The sequence below is a fragment of the Lissotriton vulgaris genome, chromosome 2_1, assembly GCF_964263255.1.
Source record: "Lissotriton vulgaris chromosome 2_1, aLisVul1.2, whole genome shotgun sequence".
Classification (NCBI taxonomy): domain Eukaryota; kingdom Metazoa; phylum Chordata; class Amphibia; order Caudata; family Salamandridae; genus Lissotriton; species Lissotriton vulgaris.
This window is the reverse complement of record NC_141687.1, coordinates 1277332245-1277353731: the sequence shown is the minus strand read 5'-3', so window position 1 is coordinate 1277353731 and position 21487 is coordinate 1277332245. Positions and strand designations below refer to the sequence as shown.

Genomic DNA, 21487 nt, shown 5'->3' with positions numbered 1-21487 from the left:
TTCCGTTCTGGGGGCCTATGGCCAATAGTAGAAACATACGTCAGCTAACACGGGTAGTTGAATCTACTATCACCGAAACTGCTGGTGCCCTTAGCAATTTGGCAGCTGAGCTTCAGGCGGATAGACTCATGACGTTGCAGAACCGTATGGTTCTAGACGTAATACTTGCAGATCGAGGTGGGGTATGCAGAATGATCCAATCGAGCTGCTGTGTCTTTATTCCTAATAATGCTCCAACAGTCTATGAGGCGATCTCGAAGTTACACAAGATTTCCGACTCTATTCATGTAGACAAGGGAAACTGGTCCTTCATGGAGTGGTTTTGGACTCTGATATCAGCGTGGGGATGGAAGGTTCTAATGGTCATTGGTGTCATCTTAGTATTCCTATTCTCATGCTGCCTGATTATCCAGTGTGGTCCTGCTCTGTGTAGTCTTTGTGCTGCAACCTGTTTTAGAAAACCACCTGCGTTTGGAGAAAAGGCGCGAGAAAGGATGATTATACAACAACATGTCACTGACCTGATGAGCATAGAATTAGACTCTGACATAGACTGAGTAATTGCCTATGTAAGGGCAAAAGGAGGGTCTGAGGTTCCGTGACGATTTGAACCCGTGTTTTCAATATTGTCGGAAATACATAATATTGGTATCAGCGAACCGCAAATGATCCATTTAGCATATCCTGGTGTTTTCGCTACGCTACGAGCAAGAGTACTCCTGTAACCAACACATTTCTGATCTACCCATGGCATCCATCTTAGATCATGTCAGCCATTTTGTGTTCCTTGCCCTCACATACGCAATAACCTCTGATCATTTCATTTCGATTAAGGACACGTAGCCTTAGCCGGAGATTCACCTCTCTAGTGACACGTGCACCTTAGACCAGATCACGCTGTAGCTGCATGACTCGACAAAGGCTGCCTCCTCTGCCCGAGGCCAGCCCTGCTGAACTGGTTCTCGTGTCCGTTGGCCTGATCACGATTAGGCGGCCGAAGCTGGTAGCCTTGCCCATTTACAACCCACAAACATCTCTTATCCTGCTTTTCTATCTTCTGCACCTGGCTCTGCTCCTTTCCTTCTGGGCCTTTATTAGGGGGAGGTAACGAAATTTACGATGAGGCGGTCCGGGTCCTGAATGAAAAGTTGACATGAGATTATGATGGAAAAGTGGGAACCTCTCATTCGTAATGTTGTGTCATCAGATATTGTCGACGATTCCTGTGCAACGCCAAATATTTATTGTTTAGGACACAAAGGTTTGGGAATGTACTAACATGTGAAGAATTTGCCCGAAGCCCAATTCTCAGTATATAAGGAGCAACCCTCTTTGTACAAATCGAACAGGCTCCTAGATACTGCCCATGTGTAGTTTCTGTGACTTCTGTGTCCCTGCAGTAATAAACCTTTGGTCTTTGACGCCACCATCGAGAAGCCCGTGTTTCTGTTTATTTGTGCACCAAGACAGGTGGAACTCCGGGGTCTTCGGGTGTTGTTCCCTGACACCTCTGGACGGAACCAAAAAGTCCAGAACTCCAATGGTGGCTTGGTGTCGATGTTCCATTTCGATGAAGGATGTGTTTGCGCCTGTGGTGCCCAATTGTGTTGTCTTGGCATGGATTACCTATCATGATAAAGGATATGTTAGTATTCATGTTTCGTTGTCATCATTGATGTATCATGATGTGTTGGCATCGAGAGTCGATCATGAAGAAGGATGTGTCGGCATTAATGGTGCACTATTATGTTTAATTGGCACCAGTGGTCCATCTTGATGAAGAATGTGTTATCATTAATTGTGCATCATGACGATGTGTTGTGTGAATGATTTATCTTGATGTAGAGATGCAGACAGTGATTGAGCTTCATGGTGATACATTGATCTCAACGGCGCATCATGATGTGTTGCTACTGATAGGCCAATATGAGAAAGCATATATTGGTGTGAAAGTTCATTACGATGTTGTGTTGGCTGCGATGGTGCTCCATGATGAGGCGTTTCTTTTTGTATTACAAAATTATCTTAGTGCATGGTCTATTCTAGTGAAAGATTTGCTGACATTAGTGGTCAATTTAGTTGACCTATGTATTGGTTTATTGGATGTTTCATGATTCAGGGTGGATTGTTGTCATTGGTGCTGTGTTGGTGTGGACAGCTCATCGTGATAAAGGATAAGGTGATCCCAATAGCCCAACTTGTTGTAGGAGTTGTTGGCTTCAATGGTGCATCTTGATGATGAACCTACAAGATCCGGTAAAACCGGATAGGGACCTAGCTGGGATATGGATTTTAACTCAAATTGAGCTAGAAAATCTAAAAGAAAAGGAAAGATTTCCTTTCTTGAGTCCCCTCACTCACCAGGGTTTCCCAACTGTGACATGCTTCATCATAGGGGCCATCTCAACCCGCTGTGGGTTGAGGCGTGCTAGGACTTGCGATGAGACGTAGGAGCACTACATAGTGAGGAGCTATGAGTAGTGCAGTGGTGTGGTGGAGTGGAGTGTATTAAAAAGTAACTAACTAGTGGGCAGAAAAAACTTTATTCGGGCTCCTAGTTGGTCTATTAAAAACGGGGTGAGTCTCTAGTGGGCCTATCCAAATGCGTTAGGAGTCCCTAGCAGACGTCAACATGTTTCAAGTTTCCCCATAGCTCCTCTTCAGGACAACTCAGGGTCCCGCCCTGTGCGTACCACTCCAAAGTGACCTACAGTGAGATAAGGTGAAAAACTAAACAGATACACTGCAAGATAAGCAGACTTTAGTAATATATGCAATGCAAATTAGTCAAGTGTGTATAGGACTTAATAGTCACTTAGTATTGTTAGAGAAGCAGTAATGTGCCTCATGGTCTTTTTAGGGGTGAGAGGGTTCTGACTGGAACTTTGAATATCTTCCTCTCGGTCAGTGAACCTGGATTCCGTCCCTCGAGACCGCATCTTGATGATGGTCAGGTGTCAATGGACCATCAAGGTGAAGATGTGTTGGTACAGACAAAGGAACACAAGTATGTATTTGTGTTGATGGACCACCTTGATGAAGAATGTGCTGTCATCAATGGTCTATCATGATAAAGGATGTGTTTGTGTTGGTGGTGCATAGTGATGGTGTGTTGGCATTGATGGTCCGAAATGATGAACGATGTGATGGCATTGATGGTACATCGATGTTAAAGTGCCTACTAAGGTTAGCCAGTGACTTAGGTGCATGCAATTCCTTCTGCGCTGATTAAGACAAACCCTCTTTCCCTTTTGTGTTCTTCTTGCACTTTAACACCACACATAAATATAGCCTTATCGGGAACAGACACGTGCTGTTGGCCCCATGCTAAGTGCCTACTTGTGGAAATTTGATAAAACCGCCTTTTCTCCCTCCCACCCTGAAGACGCTTTCTTCTCAGTACTTGAGTCCCAGCACCTACCTTCTCAGACAGGTCGTGCGTCACCTAACCACTTCCTGGAGCTGCTGGGGCCTGTGGGTGCCACACAACAGCGCTTACAGGCTCAGAGAACCCCTGCCACGGCAACTGAGAAAATGTTTTCATAAGTATTGATAAATATACATATTTAAGGGTATTGTTGTAATTGTTGTAGGGGGCTGTGGTAAATCTATGGCTCAGTAAATTAAGGGCAGCAAGTGTATGGGGTCTTTTAGCACACTAAAATAAATAAACGCCATTTCTCCTAAAAAAAAGTTTTTTCAAAGCTGTAAGATCAAAAGATTAGACAGGAGGAAGGGAATAAAAATTAAAGGGAGAGGCGAGCCCCATTGAAGCTACCGACCATGACGATCCCGCTTCTTAGCCCTCTCCTCGGAGTTGTTGTGTCTGCTGGTGAGTACACGCTATCTATTTATTTGGTATGTCGTAGAAATGCACTGAAGCTGCCTCGATGCTGTCTGTGGCTATACAATCCCCTAAATAAAGGTATTGTTTTATGTATACTGTGTTGTGCCAGTGTTGAGAATGTTGCATGGTTACATGTAAGGGATTCTTGACGCAGAACCGTACAGAATGAAATGCTACAAACGGGTTTACACAGTTTCACTGCAATGTTGGAAAAATTATAAAAGTGGACCATGGGGACAATTAATGTCACAATTTTAGAATAAGATCCTAGCTCATTCTTTCTAAATGTTCCCACAGATAAGTAGCCACGGACTAATTCATCCGCCCATTTATCACTAAAATGTCTCCCCTTCCAGTGGCCCATCAGGCTGGCTAAAACGTACTCAACGTAAGCCCTTGCTCTAACTAACACGATTATTCCTTTGCCTTTGGGCTCGCGTACATTGTAAGTGATTGAAGGAACACCAAGTAGAATTACCCCAGAAATACGATAATTAGAGAACTCCAGAAAAAATACTTCCATTAATTTTAAACATATAATTAAGTAAAAATACGTGTATTATAACTCTCAGCTTCTTTGGGCATCGTGTATTGTACGGAAAGCTCCCAAGTTTGCACCTTTCTCTGCCCCTTTTGTTCAGATGGACACTGCATTGAAGATACAAGGGTCCATTTTAAGATGGGGCCAGTCCAAATAAGTGTCTGCTTTTCCATCCAGCCACTGCACTGCCTTATTCTAAACCCATATCACCCCTTTCACACTAGGAAGATAAACATAAAGTCTATACAAAGACTGACAGATGGAGTCACGTCCACTGGCGTTTTCGCTGAAGCAGTATAGGGCTGGGGTTGAGCATCATTGAATATTCCATAATCGGAAAAAAATGTAAAAAGGAGATTTAAACTAAAACACTCTTTCAAAGTCTTTTGTTTCTTCTTTGATACAGTATAAACAGCGATTATGTGAATACCTATGGGCTATCTGAACATTTGTTTCTCCTCGTTCATTTTAACATTCTTATGGTCCTCTAGGGGTGTCATTGCCTTTTTATTTGGCTGTTTACTTGCTTAACAGTTTTATAGCACTTGGAACAGATTGGGTCTTCTTAAAAATATTTAAAGTAAACAGAACTACAAGTAGAGTTTTTCCTGTAGCTGGTCCTGTAACTTGTTCTGGAGGAGCCTGGAGTTCGACACATTGAAAACCACCAGCTTAATAACCTGTTATCCCGTGATGAAGCACCAATTCATTTGGCAGCAGCCCCATATATGTCATTAGCAATATTATTTTTACTTATTATATCTGTATGAAATGGTTATTACCATAGTACAGGTGTATTAGTATTATTGTTATTATTGGTTGTGACAAGGACCTGTTGGGATGCCTGTTTTTAGGAATTTGTATACAGCACACCCGAATATCATTGTTTGGTATTTAAATAGATGCTTTTTCCTTTGAGAACAAGAGTGGTCTGATGTGTCTCCTGAACAGTAGTTTAATGATATGTCCCTGTTAAGAATAGGGTCTGGTGATTACTGGGGCACTCCTATGAGGACATGGCATGGAGGGCAGTAGCCTAATCTGTAATAAGACACACTGGGCCCGATTCCAATCATGTAAAGATAGCTTCCCAACCGAATCAGCTCACTGGGCCCGATTCCGATCATATAAGGAAAGCTTCCCAACGGAATCAGATCTGGAATGCTTTCCATACGATTCGGTGCTCTGGAGTCTGACCAAGCGAGTACGATGCATCTGCATGCTTACAGACTCGGTTTGCTCGGACTCCCATTGAACTCTATGGGAGCCTGTATACTGGACACTTACACAAGCTCCCATAGCAAAAAGTGGTTGTTGGGGAAAAGTGTACACCCTGTGGTGGGCACCCCATGGTGCCCGCCACACTGTGCATGCTTGGATCGGGGGTACCCATGGACACCCCTATGGGTGCGAATCGGAGGGCTCCAGGTTACGGGTCCTACTACGGGCCCCCGAAGAATGATTCCAGCAGCCTTTTCAATCGGACATACCATATCGTGAAGGCTGTCCGAATCATTCATCATACTTGCTCGCTCGTAAACATAGAGTCCATAGAGCTGTACGAATCATCTATGTACGAGTCGTACAGACTGGATCGGGTTCGTAAACGATTTGGTCAACGCGGATGTGATATTCGCATTGTACTTGGTCGTTCGGAATGGGGGACGATTCGGTTCGGGAACAAGGGCTCCGTACCGGTTTAGGCAATTCCTTACACGTTTCGGATTCCTTCCTTACGAGTTCGGATTCAGGCCCACAGTATTTATTCTACCCTCCACTACCAAAACAGCACGGAATATCAGCATTAGAAACTAATGAACAACTGTGTTTTTTTAATTCAGTTTTTTTTCTATTTTATTGCAGTCTGGGTCTTGGTTGTGACAGCAGGTAAGACACAAGCCTTTATTTCCAATTTTTACGTTTGGATGAATGATTTGCTGAAATGTGGAATATTAGCACGCTGAAAATGGCGATCATACCCGTATACTTTTCAGAGGTGTAAAGAAAGCAGCCAGAGTTTTACTAAACTCAGAGGAGTCCAGTGGTGTAGGAGGTGTGCCAAACGTCCTAATACAATGGAAATGAGCCCCAATAACCACAGGGTGGGTAGTAAGAACGAGCCAGAGAAGTCGAGCAGGGGGGCCCTTAAATCTCCGGGCCCTGGTGCCACTGCACGGCTGCACTATTGAAATCTATGCCCTTGCGGGAGTCTTCTCGTGTCTTACTAATGTCCACGAACAGAGGTTTTGACATTTCATCTCATTGAAATGGATATAAATACATACTATTTTCCTGAGAAAGAGGAGAGGGGTGGGGGCGAATCTCTCCTCAGTGGATAAAATGACCTTCTCTCCTCCTTATGTAGGCAGACAGACGAAGACTCTTTACAGGGTTTGAATTTCATGTAGTATTTTAGTACATTTTACAGATTTCCCCATGTCTGTGATACAGGAGCGTAGCTTTAATGCAGCTGGTGTGGTGGCACTCGGTCCGAACGGTAAGGGGAATTTTGAAGCCCGATTATGGTTGTTTTTGATACCCAGTCATGTTTCAGGGTGGCACTTTCCTTCCTGGCTTTAGCATAGCACCCTGTAATACCACTGCGTACTATCTTTCTTTACCAGGCTGGAATTCACACGTTCTGCGGCAGGCAGGAGAGGTGGGAAGAATTTTAGGAACTGGGGGGAGGAGGGTCAATCCTGGTTTCTTAGCAAGCTGCATTCTGGGACTTGTAGTTGCACTTCTAACATTGCAATTATGTACTCAAAACTCTCAACCTGTAAAGAGTTGTTGACTAAAATGGCAGAAGATGCTGTAAATTAATTCGAACATTATCATTATATTACTATAAACAATTGTAGAGAGCATTATTACCTAAAAAGCGCCCTGGCGCACGGGGCCACTTGGCAGCTAACAACATCATTGTATACATGGAAATTTCCTTCGAACATTTAGCCACTGGGGGATTCCTAGGGAAACCTGAACAGTAGAGCGAGCTCACTTTGGGCTTTGGTACAAGGTAAACATACACAACCCCAGCCCCTCTGCTATTTAGATCTAAGAGATATAAAGGCAAGGAAACGGGCATGTTTGGATGCTAGTAGTCTGTATTCCCTTTGAAAGTGATTTTTCCTTTGCCACAGAAGGACATGTATGTTATACTACTGGCATTTGTATAGCACAAAATCTGCCATTTGTGGGGCTTCGTTGCACTATCAACGTACATGGGTTGTACGTTTATTCCGTGGGACGGACGAGGTTGTAGACAGTAGGGAGAAATCGTAGGAAAGAGTAAGAAGCAACACTAGCATTGTCCTGAAATTGCTGATTTCCCTCCTGGCCAGCCCTTTTCTGTTTATGAAAGACCACTTATCACCAAAAGTACTTTTTTTTATCACCCGCATTTCTGATACTTTGTGCTTTATTTTCTTGTCGCCCTACAACTTTCTGATCGCCCTATCTTCGCACTTCAGGTGCCTCTCTCCCTTCACTTCCGGTGCTGCATTCGCTCTTCCACCCCCTGTCTCTTTCCCCATATTTTATTATTTCCCTTTCACACCACAGGTGATCCAGGATTCACTGTGCGCATCTCCGGGTCCTCCGTGTTTATTACCTGTCCTGGGACGAACCCTGGTGCTGGCAAAGTCAATCTGTCGAAAGATGGAAAACCCCTGAAAATGACGAACCCGGAGATGCGGGAACACGAACTTAAAAAGTACGAGGAGGACAACAATGGAGAGTACCTCTGTGAGGTGCAGACACAAATATATCGACTCTACCTGAAAGCCAAGGGTAAGAAGCATCTACTCCAGAACCAATGATAAGGGAGGGTTTGTAGTGCTTAATTTGAAAAAAAAAAGTGCCTGGGCTGTCCTTAGTATCCAGGATGCCTCTGCAGCTTTCACCACCAAATCCCCCGGACAGTACAAACACACCTACCAACATCATACTCCTTCAAGTGTGGCATTTCAGACTATTCAAGCCCCGGCCAAAGCTACAAGAATGGCTTGGTTGGCTGGTATTAGCCATTTTAAAGTATACATAATTAATACACACTTGCTGTTGTGCTCATTTCGAAAAAAAACACACACAGCGCCTCCACATGGCAGACTCTCGTAAGACCTGGTGTTAGCAATTAAGTGCTGGTGGCGAACAACGGAAACGCAGGCTCAAATTAAGCACTGGGTTTATGGGGTAAGAAGAGATTGTCTAGGACAGGACTCTCCAACGAGTAGTTCATGAGCTACTAGTACCTCACCAGTTACCTGTAAGTAGTTTTCCTTTATGCAGCCCAACATACTGAATGAGAAGCTTTTGCTTGGTGGAATTAATATATGTATTCTAAAATTGAGTAGGGTTTTTTTGATATAAAAATGTGTGCATTTTCAGAATTCATAAGCTGATGGGAAGAAAAATGATTGAATTTTCAAAATATATTTAAAGATGGTATTTGAATGACAGGAAAAAATAATCTGGTGTTGGGCTGACCTAATATTAGTTTTATGAACTTGGTGCCACAAGCATTATAACTATTGCAGTTAAGTATTTTCCTTGTAGAGGCATGCCACATTGCCACATTGACAAAGCATTTTTTACATTACTGCTGGCAACCGCCCCTGATGTACTGACGTGAACACTGCTGGTAATCTTGCATTTGGTGGTCACTAATGAAATCCTGGCTGAAGTAGTCACTATTACAACTCTCATAATATTAGTAGCTCAGGTAGATTTTCATTGGACATAAGAGGCTCTCACTACAGAAACAGTTGGAGACCCTGGTCTCGGATATGCTACCCCAAAGCCTGATGGCAAGAGACACCTAGACCTAAAGACAAGGAAGGATCTACCACTGCAAAGGATAGCGTACAAGAAGGTACTTGGAAGATACTGGTAAAAGTCGTGTAGAACCAGAGACTCCATGGGGTGTATGGCAGCAAGAGATAGCGAAGAAGGTGCGACTTGAAGGCAAAGTGTAAGAGGATCCTGGAAATTAGGTCAAGAAAGGGTGTGTGGGGTAAAACAAAGCATTGGCGAATTTACCTGACAACTAACATTAAGAATAACCCAGTACAAGGCAAGGCCCATGGGGGCATGCTATAGGAGATAAATCATTCAGAGTTTACTATAAGATACTCTACCTGAATGTAAAAGATGGAGGCACATGGAACCATATCAAATAGATTCAGATACGAGAGACAAGTAAGAATCTGTAGGTGGGAAGTGATAGGGTACGAGATTCTTCTGGAATAATATGGACAGGAACGACCCATGCAGGGAAGAGCGGTGGGGCGGATTGGGGTGGGATTCGACAGATGATGACGAGGGAAAATGTAATAAATAATTAATTTTCCCTCGTCGTCGTCTGTCGAATCCCGTTTCCACCCCGCCCCACCGCTGTTACCTGAACGGGCCGCTCCTGAATAAGGATAAGGTACAGCTAGAACCAGAGACAAGGGAGAGGTTAGGATGGGCAAGGTCATGCACAGTTGGCAGGAGCTGATGATCAAGAGTAAGCAGGATAAATGAGAGATGGATGTATGTGAGAATGAGGACAAGAACAATACTCTACCGAAGACTCAGGATACTGGGCCCAAGAGATGGAGAGAGTGATGAGGGGTCTGAACAGGGTCTGCCAGGCCAAAACCAATCACCAAAGACTCTCCCTTAAGGCATAGAGGAAGGGGGGCTAGGTGGAGTCTAAAAGGGATGGGTTTGAACATGCAAGGCATACTATGACGGTCGAAGGTAAGGGGAACCCAGACTCAGTGACAGAGAATGTTGATTAGAGTGTGTTCAAGAGTAGGAGTCTCTACATGACTATCACTCATAAAGAGGACCTAGAACCAGAGATAGAGAAAAGTGCAGAGGCAAGATCACTATTTCTGATGGACATGTGTTAGGAGGACCTAGAACCTGTAGGAAATGGACATGGAAGAGTAGGACTGAACCCAAACCAATCAACCTAATAAACAATATATTGGTTCCTAAGGTTAGAGACAGCCTAATAAATCAATCAATCAATCAATCAATCAATCAATCAATCAATCAGAGTACTTGTAAAGCACGCTACTTACCTGTGAGGGTCTCAAGGTGCTATGGGGAGGGGGGTGCTGCTACTGCTCGAACAGCCAGGTCTTGAGGAGTCTTCTGAAGGTGAGTAGGTCTTGGGTCTGCCGTATGTGGGTAGGGAGGGTGTTTCAGGTCTTGGCGGCGAGGTAGGAGAAGGATCTGCCACCGGAGGTCGTTTGTTGGATGTGGGGGACAGCGGCGAGGGCGAGGCTGGTGGAGCGGAGCTGGCGGGTGGGGGTGTAGAAGCTGAGTCTGCTGTTCAGGTATGCTGGTCCGGCGTTGTGGAGTGCTTTGTGTGCGTGGGTGAGGAGCTTGAAGGTGATCCTCTTGTCGACGGGGAGCCAGTGTAGGTCTCTCAGGTGGGGGGTGATGTGGCTGCAGTGGGGGACGTTGACGATCAGTCGGGCGGAGGCGTTTTGGATGCGTTGTAGTCGTTGTAAGTTTTTGACTGGGATTCCTGCGTAGAGTGCGTTGCCGTAGTCCAGTCTTGTGCTGACGAGGGCCTGTGTCACCGTTCTTCTTGTTTCGGTCGGGATCCACTTGTAGATCCTGCGGAGCATGTGGAGGGTGTTGTAGCAGGAGGAGGAGACGGCGTTGACCTGCTTAGACATGGAGAGGGAGGAGTCGAGGATGAATCCTAGGTTGCGTGCAAGGTCAGTGGGTGTTGGTGCTGTTCCCAGTGTGGTCGGCCACCAGGAGTCATCCCAGGCTGAGGGGGTGGGTCAGAGGATGAGGAATTCCGTCTTGTCTGAGTTCAGCTTCAGACGGCTGCTCCTCATCCAGTTGGCGACGGCCTTCATTCCCTCGTGGAGGTTGGTTTTGGCGGTGTGTGGGTCCTTGGTGAGAGAGAGGATGAACTGGGTGTCGTCGGCGTAGGAGATGATGTTGAGGTTGTGATGGCGGGCCACTTGTGCGAGGGGGGCCATGTAGACGTTGAACAGAGTTGGGCTAAGAGATGAGCCCTGGGGGACGCCGCAGATGATGTCGGTGGCTTCGGATCGGAAGGGTGGAGGCGGACGCTCTGGGTTCTGCCGGAGAGGAAGGAGGTGGTCCAGTCAAGGGCCTTCTCTTGGATTCCGGCTTCTAGGAGGCGTGTCTTTAGAGTGCGATGGCAGACCGTGTCGAAGGCGGCTGTTAGGTTCAGGAGGATGAGGGCTGATGTTTCGCCGTTGTCTAGTTGGCGCCTGATGTCATCTGTGGCAGCGATGAGGGCTGTCTCGGTGCTGTGGTTTCATCTGAATCCGGACTGGGACGGGTCCAAGATGTTGTTGTCTTCCAGGTGGCAGGCCAATTGCATGTTGACGATTTTCTCGATCACCTTTGCCGTGAACTGGAGCAGGGAGATGGGCCAGAAGTTCTTGAGGTCCTTGGGGTCCGCCTTGGGCTTCTTGAGGAGGGCGTTGATTTCGGCGTGCTTCCAGCTTTCCGGGAATGTCACTGTTTCAAAGGCGATGTTGATGACCTTCGGTAGTTGTGGTGCGATGGCTGCATCTGCTTTGTTGAATACGTGGTATGTGCATGGGTCTGACGGAGATCCATAGTGGATGGAGTTCATGACCTTGCGTGTCTCGTCGTCGTTGACGTTGGGCCAGGAGATCAGGCGGTTGGCTCTGGTTGTGTTCACAGGGGAGGTGGAGTCTGGCGTAGTCGGGGTGGTCGTGGTTTGAAGCTGTCGTGGATGTCAGCGATCTTGCGGTGGAAGAAGATGGCTAGTGAGTCGCACAGTTCTTGTGAGGGTGGGATGTCGTTGGCGTGGCGCTGGGGTTGGAGAGTTCCTTTATGATGCTGAAGAGCTCCTTGCTGTCGTGTGTGTTATTATCCAAGCGGTCTTTGAAGGAGGATCTCTTGGCTAATCTGATGAGGTGGTGATGTCTGCGAGTGGCATCCTTGTGGGCTGCGTGGTTGTCCGGTGTGCGTTCGTGGAGCCATATCTTCTCCCATTTCCGGCATGCACGTTTGGAGGTCTGGAGCTCGTCGGTGAGCCAGGTGGGCTGTTGGAGGGTTTCTTGAGGGGGGCGAGGGTGTTGGCGCAGTCGTCGATACACTGTCTGAGGTTGCAGGCTGCGGCGTCTGGGTTGGTGGGGTCGGCGGGTGGGTTCTGGGCGAGGGTGGGGATCATCTGGTCTTCGGTGACTTTGCTCCAGCAGCGGCGAGGCAGCTGTTGGGTGTAGTGGTGCGTGGTTGGTTTCCTGAAGGTGAAATGGATGCAGCGACGGCCGGTCCAGTGGAGTTCGGTGGTGTGGTCGAAGGCGACGTGGGTGCCTGTGGAGAAGACGGGGTCCAGCGTGTTGCCAGTTGTCTGAGGCCAAGGTTGGCGAGGTTGTCAATCAGGGTGGCGGAGTTGGTGTCGTTGTTGTTCTCGAGGTGGAAGTTCAAGTCCCCGAAGAGGATGTAGCCCGTGGAGGCGAGTGAATGGGTACTGGCGAGGTCGGCGATGGAGTCGCTGAACTGAGCCCGGGGTCCGGGGGGTCTGTAGATGAGTGTTCCTCTGAGGGTGGTGTTGGGGTCGGTGTGGATCCGGAAGTGGAGGTGTTCGGCGGTGTTCAGGGTGTCATCTGCGTGGGTGGCGACCTTGAGGGTGGACTTGTGGACGATGGCTATTCCTCCTCCGATTCCGTTGGCGCGATCCCTGCAGGTGATCTTGTAGCCGTCCGGGATGGCTATGGCGATGTCGCGCGCTGAAGAGTTGTTCCACCAGGTCTCAGTCAGGAAGGCCACGTCTGGGGCGGAGGTGTTGAGCAGATCCCAGAGCTCGACGGTGTGTTTGCGTGCGGAGCGGGTGTTGTGAGTATGCAGCGGAGGTGGTTGGGTCCAGTCCTTGGAGGTTTGGTGGCTCTGTCGCAGGTGAAGCTGCAGGTGCGGCAGGAGAAAGGTCCGTGGGTCCATTTCGGGGCGGCCTGGAAGCAGGTGTGGTTTAGGCCAGCGTTGAGTGCGTGGAGGGTGCTGGCGTCGTAGTGGAGGCTGGTGTCATGGCATTCGCGGGGTCCAGGGGTTCTGGCGCTGGGCGTGGTCCAGGTGTGGACGGGCGCAGACGGGCTTGCCTTAGGCGCGCCTGCTGCGTGCATCCGCTGCATGGCTGTGCAGCGTCCGGCATATATCGGGAGGTGGGAGGGAGGAGCAGCTGAGAGGCGGAAGCAGCGAGTGGGCAGGGGGCGGGGCCGCAGGGGTCACAGCGGCGGGGAAACAGTGGTACAGAAAGCAAAATGGGGCACAAGGGGGGAAACGAGTGGCACAGAGCAGAAAACGAGGCACAAAGAGGGGGAAACAGTGGTACAGAAGGCAAAATGGGGCACAAGGGGGGGGAAACGAGTGGCACAGAACAGAAAACGAGGCACAAGAGGGGGAGACAGTGGCACAGAAGCAAAAAGGATGGAGAACACTTACCAGCGGCAGTGGCAGCGGCAGCAGGAGCACACAGTCGGAGCTGCGTGGAGTGGGAGCGACCTACCAGGAGGGTCAGGGGTCGCTCACCTCACCGCGCAGCATCCGGCATATATGGGGAGGAGCAGCTGGGAGGCGGGAGCAGCGATTGGGCAATGGGCAGTCAGGGGTGCAGGGCTGTAGGGGGCACAGCAGAGGGGGAAACGAGTGCAACAGAAGACAAGAGGGGCACAAAAAAACAAGTGGAACAGAGGGCAGAAGGGCACAAAAAACGAGGTAAAAATGAGCGGCACAGAGGGCAGAGGGGCACAAAAAACGAGTGGAACAGTGGGCAGAAAGGCACAAAAAACGAAGGAAAAACGGATGGAACAGAAGGTCAGAAAGGCACCAAAAACGAGGGAAAAACGGGTGGAACAGTGGGCCGAAAGGCACAAAAAATGAAGGAAAACGGATGGAACAGAGAGTCAGAAAGGCACAAAAAATGAGGGAAAAACTGGTGGAACAGAGGGCAGAAAGGCACAAAAACGAGCGAAAACGGGTGGAACGGAGGGCAGAAAGGCAGGCACAGGTTTAAGACAGACATAGTACCAGAAAGGGTTTAATGGGTTGACACAAAGTCTCAGATGCTGCTCATGAAGACCAGTAGTAAGAAGAGCTCATAACATTGAAATGGGTAAGCCAAACACAAGTGAAAATACTTGGAGCTGTATTACACATTGTGCCCCTGGGGTGCAACGGGCATGTGCACCCACTTTGTGTGTCCCCGGGGCAAAATGGTACTACGTTTGTGTTTCACCTTCTGTAATACAGAGAGCACCGGCACACATGTTGCACCAGTGCTATCATAAGATGAAGTTCCCTCATTTGCAAGGGGGCATGCCCCCATGCAATGAGGGAATGAGTTTGCCTCTGTGTCTGCGCCATATTATGGACAAAGGCACAGAGGCAAATATGCCGTTAGGAGGCTCACTGTAAGTGCGCCTTCTAAAGGCAGCCCTCGGAAGGGGGAGAAAGGGACCTGCCCCTGCAGGCAGGTGCAGTCACTCCCTTTACCCGCCTGCAAGGGAATCTCTCTCTCCTCTTCAAAGTGCAGGCAGCATGCCTCTTGCACTGTGGAACACAGAGCAGTTTTTAACAACTTCTATATGTTTCACTTAATGCACTCCCCAAAGGCTTCGCTAGTTTGCTGCTGCCCTGGGGGCACCTTATTCTTTCTAAATGGCACACTGTCCTTGTCTGTACCCGGCGCACCTTTTAAAAGGTGCACCATGGCACAAACAGGGACAGTGTGCAATATTCATCATACAGCCCCAGGTGGCTATGTATAAGATGAACCTAAAAGAAGAGACACAAAAAAAATCTTTGGAAGGAGAAATCAGGGGTCTGAGAACCCATCTAAAGACTAAGGGCACAGGGAATTGAAAACCAGAGGAGGGAAAGTGCCTTTAAAGTAAGGGTGGGACCTAGAACTCGAAATATTTAAGAGTGTACGGGACCATGAAAATGTGTTAGAAACTCTACCTAAATGTCAAGGGCATGAGAGATGTACAAGCAAAGACAGATAATGGTCTCCAAGATCAAGTATTGGTTGCTCTACCAAAGCATTGACAGAAAACAACCTGCAAGGGCTGGGACTAAGTGCTAGAGGCTCTGCTTGAAGGGTATGTGATGCCTAGGATCAGAGACAGAGAAAGAACAACAGTGGACAAGTCAAGTACCACAGACTACATAAAGGCCAATTGTAACGAGAACTAGAATTGATAATGGAGAGCAGATTCATGGTCAAGACGGATTATCAGACAACTGAACTGCAAAACAAGACGAAGTGGAAGAAATCCTCTTGCTGCAGCAGAGCACAGGGTTATGAGAGACTGGCCAGGCACTGTGTAAAGTTGGTCTTTCCATCTGCAGAATGTGATAGTATCAATATGGAGTCCCGACTCTGGTACATGTGATGATTTTCTCTTTTCCCATCTCTTCTATGCTTCCACAGTGTGCGAGCGTTGCATCGACATGGAGTTCTGGACTGTGGCTGGTATTGTGGTGGGTGACCTTCTGATCACTGTTGGAGTGGTCATCCTGGTTTATTTCTGGGCCAAGGGCAGAAAGCGAAGCCCAGGTGCTGGAGGTGCACCTGGACGGAGAACGAAAGGTAGGTTAAACGATTATCTTCTGATTGACCACACCATACAAGTGGCACCATTAACCTGTGAAATCTCCAGTATATAGCTATGCCCCTATTAGACATAGAAGCTCAAACATATACACCTAGACCATCTTGTTTTTTCCAGAAATTTCCCTGTTTACATGCCTGGCATACAAAGTGTAGTACATAAGATAAAGTCACAGTGGAAAGCATTCACAATACATCAAGGAACAAAAATGATCTAAGTAGACAATGTATGACAACACCAAAAATGTAATTCAAAAAAATTATTGTGATTTAATTATATCACATGGATTGACATTAAATCAAATCTATAGAGTATAATGTATATCACATTTATGCATTTATAAAAACAGGTGCACACAATGTGAATTGACAAGTGCGTAACAGGGATAAGTGCAGGTGATGTGCAAAGGGAAGGTAGTATGCATATATACATCAACAATCAGTGATATACATTATATTCTAAAGCTTTGTTTTAATGTCAATCCATGTGATATAATTAAATCACAATTATCTTTTGAATGAGAATTTTGGTGTTGTCATACTTTGTCTACTTAGATAATTTTTTTCCTTGATGTATTGTGAATGCTTTCCACTGTGACTTTATCTTATGTACTACAATTTACCCGGGTCCAGTGATCTATCGGGTACCCCATTAATACATAACTTTTTTGGCATACAAAGTGGTTCCATTTGAACATACATGGCCACTTGCAGGGGTTTGGGGGCTATGGAGCACCACCATAAACAAGCATATAGGCCCACGTCTTGATTCTCTCGCCACGATTAGAGGTGGGTAAAATGCTGTTTTCCCTATAGCAATACTACCACTGGCGCTGCCATGGGAAGACTGAGACTGTCGCCCTTCCAATGTAGCGTTTTGTCTTGCCCAGTTCAACCCTGCATGACATGCAGGACATGGCAGTCTTGAAGAAAAAAACAAAATATCCCCGTGTTGTCAGTCAGAGGTTTAGTTTACTTTTTGATTTTCAAAGACAAAATTATGGATTGGGGGCTTGACTTTAAAAACAAAATTAAAGTCATGATGGGCTGTTCTTTTTTACACGAAAAGTGCTCCCGCCCATTCAGAAAAAAGAATCCCTAATAAAGTACTGGATAGCCCCATATTGGGTGGACCAGGCATGACTGGGCCAGTGGTAGCGGACCTCTTCTGGCTCAGTGGTTTGGCAGCCTGGCCTGGCAACTTTAAATGAGGCCCTTACACAACAAAAACTCAGAATTCAAAAATATCTACAACCAAAATAATGACCATACATAAATATCTCCCCACAAAAGTTTCAACCAGCTTTAAATTTCAAGCTTTCTTCCTACATTCTTCTGAATAAGATTAATTTACTTTTCTAACTCCTGTGTCTTGGCATATTTAGGGGCATTGAAGAGGCTGCATTTATCTGAGTCAAATCTTCTCAATCGAACCAGACCCAGGCGGTAAAGTTGGCCTGGGTCAGCTTTACTACCTGTTTCTAAAATTTAAATTAAGAAACAAAATTCCAACTACAGTATAAAATATATCTAGTTTATAGTATTAAAAATTTGAAGGTGATGTATAAAATTAATTACATTATTAAAAAAGAAAGCAATACATAGGTTTTATTGCAGATAATCTTTTAATATTAACACAAATGTACTTATATTTTACAAAGTTTAAATAACGTAATTTTTTTAAACATTAATTCCTATAGGGTTTTACTTTAAGTCCCTACCTCTTTATTATCTATGGAATGGTGTTGCAGTACCAGTGGTTGGCAATGTGTGGTGCTGGACTTACTCCAGCTCTGAGCTGGAGAATATTTACTACTCTTTTGGTTCTTTTTGGCTGTTCTAACTATAGAAGTGCAGCTTGTGAAAAAAAAATTAGCGTACTCTTTTGTGTGTGGATGCATGTCCCTCCCTAAACCCTTAACTAGGCCCCCTTAAACGCCTCCTTCGATTTCCCCTAACCCTTTCCCTTTATTCTTAAATATTCAAAATTTTCCAGTGACTACTCTCCCACATTTAATACTCAGGGGCCGATTCAGATGTCAGACAGACCAAAGTCCGGCCAACATCGGTCAGGAACTGGAACCATACGACCTCTTGGCATTGGTTCCAGACCTGCAAGTAGGATGGTCGCAATCCTATATTTAACAATGGGAGCATGCTTTCCGCACTGAATGCATGCTTGCATCGTTAAGTGCAGAGGTGCAGTTCATCCCTGCACCTCGTGGCAGGCACCCCAAGGTGGGAGCCGGCCAAGGGAGTACTGAAGGGTTTCCGGATGGCCAGCGGGCTCTCTGGGCCCGTTGAAAGCCATCCGGAAAACCGAGTCTGATTCCTTTCTGACCAAGCCCCTCAGAATGGCTCAGTCAGAAAGGAATCCGAAAAGCAGTGCATGACGCGGGTAGGAGTCCTTCCTGCCCGCATCGGAATCGGGCCCTTAGACGTATACTTATGTGTAACGAGATCTCTGCAGTCGGGCGGAGCACCACAAATAAAAGCTAGGAGAGGCAGAGGACTAGACTTCCATATCTACAAAATTGAAGATTAAGTTATTACTAAACGAATTACAAAATGCAGGTTGTGAATAGTCCCCAAAATCCGAAATGGTTGATTTCATTTGTTATCTCCTGACAGAAAGTATACGCTAATCTTGGATCTTACATGATCCTGCATAGATAATACCAATTCCCTGTATTTGGAGCTTCCACAAATTCTTCTACAAAACAGTGGTGGCTGTCATCTACAGGGTGGTGGGGGCGGGCGGGTGGTCACGCGTGCGCAAATATTTATTATTTATTTATTTAAAATATTTATAAAGCGCGACTGTCACCTGGCAGGTATCTTGGCGCTGATAGCTACCCTTGTGGTTTATTGACGGGGGGGAGCTGGAAAAGGCCGTTTTTTTTTTATTTTTTTTTATAGGGACAGGGGAAAGAGCCAAGTTTTGATACGTTTCCTGAATGGGAGGAGGTGAGGGATATGGCGAATTTCGGCAGGTAGACTGTTCCATAGCTTGGCTGCAGCTACTCTGAACGATCTTCCTCCCATCCTGGCCTTCTTACATCTGGGCACTCTCGCGAGGCAAGCAGTAGTGGACCTAAGTGTTCTGGTGGGGGTATACCAGGAGAATAGACGTTGGAGAGGTCTGGGTCCTGTTCCATGCAGTGCCTTGAAGACCAAACAAAGGGCCTTGAAGGCAATGCGTTGCCTCAAAGGCAGCCAATGTAACTCGGCCAGTGCGGCAGTGGCCGAGGATCTCCTGGTCCATCCCAGAGCCAGTTTGGCTGCTGCTGACTGGACTCGTTGGAGTCTGTCCAGTAGTGTCGCCGGAGATTCAAGCAGCAGGGCGTTGCAGTAGTCAAGGCGACTAAGAATAGTACACCTGACTACTAGTGCTCTGGCGGAGGATGGAAGCAGAGGCAAGACTTTGCGCAGTGAGCGCATAAGGCCGGTGCAGGTTGCGACTGTTCTTGAGACCTGAGTCTCCATGCTCAATTGATGGTTGAGCATGACGCCCAGGTTGCGGACGGTGGTAACTGGTGGGGGGTTGTTGGAGTTCTCCGGGGGCCAGAACTCAGCGGGCAGAGGGCGGGGTATGCGACTCGCAGGGCAGTACATCACCTCAGTCTTTGAGGAGTTGAACTGAAGTGAGTTCTGGTGCAGCCAGCGTGCCGTGTCTCGTAGGCAGTCATGGAAGGCTTGTAAGGAGATGGAGTCTTCGCCTTCCCACGAGAGAAGGAGCTGTGTGTCGTCCGCATAGTTTACTGTGGTCATGTTGTGTGACTTGATTAACGTGACCAGAGGTTTTAAGTAAACGTTAAAAAGAATCGGACTGATAGAGGAACCCTGGGGGACACCGTGTGGGACCGGGGAGAAGACCGATTGAAAAGGGGGAAGGGAGACAGCTTGTTTTCTGTCGCTGAGGTAGGAGTGGAACCAGATAAGGGCCGTGCCGTCAATCCCTGCCGCTCTCAACCGCTGGAGCAGGATTCTGTGATTGACAGTATCAAATGCGGCAGACAAGTCAAGTAAAATGAGGGCCACAGCTTGGCCCCTGTCTGCGCGCATTCGGAGCTCCTCCATGGCCGTGAGCACCGCGGTTTCAGTGCCATGGGCTGGGCGAAACCCAAATTGGAATTCGTCCAAAAAATGGTGCTGCTCAAGGTGGATTGAGAGGCATTTACTGACCCAGCGTTCGAGCACCTTCACTGGGAAGGGCAAGAGTGATATGGGACGGAAGTTGGACAGACAGTCTGGATTGAGCGTGGGTTTCTTTAGCAGCGGGGTAATAAGCGCTTGCTTCCAAGAGCGGGGAACGACGCCACAGCTCAGGGATTGGTTGCATATCAACCGAAGGGTGTGAAATAGTTGGTGCCCACAGGCTTTCCATATTTTCGGTGGCAGAGGGTCAAGGGGGGATCCGGAAGTGATGCCCTGTGCGACTGTTTCAAATTCTACTTGAGAAATAAGAGGGAAAGCCAGCAATTTATTCGTGGAAAAACAGGTTGGCCTCAGAGAATCAGGGTTAGTGGAGATGATTTCGGGGAGGGTGGAGAGAGTGGAAGGCGGGGGTGTTGCCAGGTTATTAATAACATAACATAACATAGCATGTGTATTTGTAAAGCGCACGTTCACCCAGCGGTTTCTTGGCGCTGAATAACAGATGTTTATTGTTACCCAACTCAATGGTACTCATTTTATCGACCTCAGATGGATGAAAGGCTGAGTGGACCCACCGGGATTTGAACCTGTGACCATGAGGTCGAACACAGGCCCCTGCAGTGGACGCATTAGTCCACTGAGCCACCAGACCCGGCTAATGATGGTCTCAATTTTATCAGTGAAAAACTGAGCAAGATTGTCACAAAGGGACTGAGAGGGGGGGATGGAGTTTTTGACGCAGTCGGGGTGTAAGATATTGTCCAAAATCTGGAATATGCTTTTTGGACTGTTGGCTGCATTGGTAATGGTGGAGCAATAGTAGTTCGCTTTACTTTCTGCAATAGCGGACTTGTAGTCACGGAGTGCCTTCTTCCAGAGGGTTTTATTGTTGTTACAGTATCCGTGTCTCCACTTTCTCTCAGCTTGTTTGCAGGCTGATTTAAGGGTTTTCAAAGAGTCGTTGTACCAGGGAGCCGGGGCTCTACCTTTCGGTTTACAGAGCTTAAGAGGGGCAGCAGCGTCCGCAAGAGAAGTGATTCTTGAGCTAAAGGACCTGTAGTTGTCTTCCACTGAGCTGGTAATAGCGAAACTGTCTTCCACCTCAAAGGTTCCGGTGGAGGTACTGAGTTTTTCAAGCGCTTTCCAGTTTCGGTATGAGAATTGTGGGGGTGGGTGGGATTTGATTTTGCTTGTTGTAGCATTCTTAATGTAGAGTTTGATGAGCGAGTGGTCTGTCCAACTCATGGGCAAGATGTCGCCTACTTGGGTTAGACCTGGGCTCGAGAAGATAAGATCGAGTCGGTTGCCTGCGAAGTGA

At 47.1% G+C, this 21487-nt stretch overlaps 1 protein-coding gene across 2 annotated transcripts in view; it reads left to right on the top strand.

Annotated features, from left to right (window-relative positions):
* The first annotated feature begins 3425 nt into the window (after positions 1–3425).
* Positions 3426–21487, top strand: part of CD3E (CD3 epsilon subunit of T-cell receptor complex) — a 137119-nt gene continuing 119057 nt past the window's right edge. Inside the window, exons 1-4 of one of the 2 annotated variants that reach the window (XM_086957002.1) lie at positions 3426–3832; positions 6252–6275; positions 7953–8180; positions 15832–15990. In XM_086957002.1, coding sequence (XP_086813128.1) covers positions 3784–3832; positions 6252–6275; positions 7953–8180; positions 15832–15990 — 460 coding nt within the window. In that variant the 5' untranslated portion in view covers positions 3426–3783. The remainder of the gene's footprint in view (positions 3833–6251; positions 6276–7952; positions 8181–15831; positions 15991–21487) is intronic. The other variant, XM_086957003.1, reaches the window with a different exon arrangement.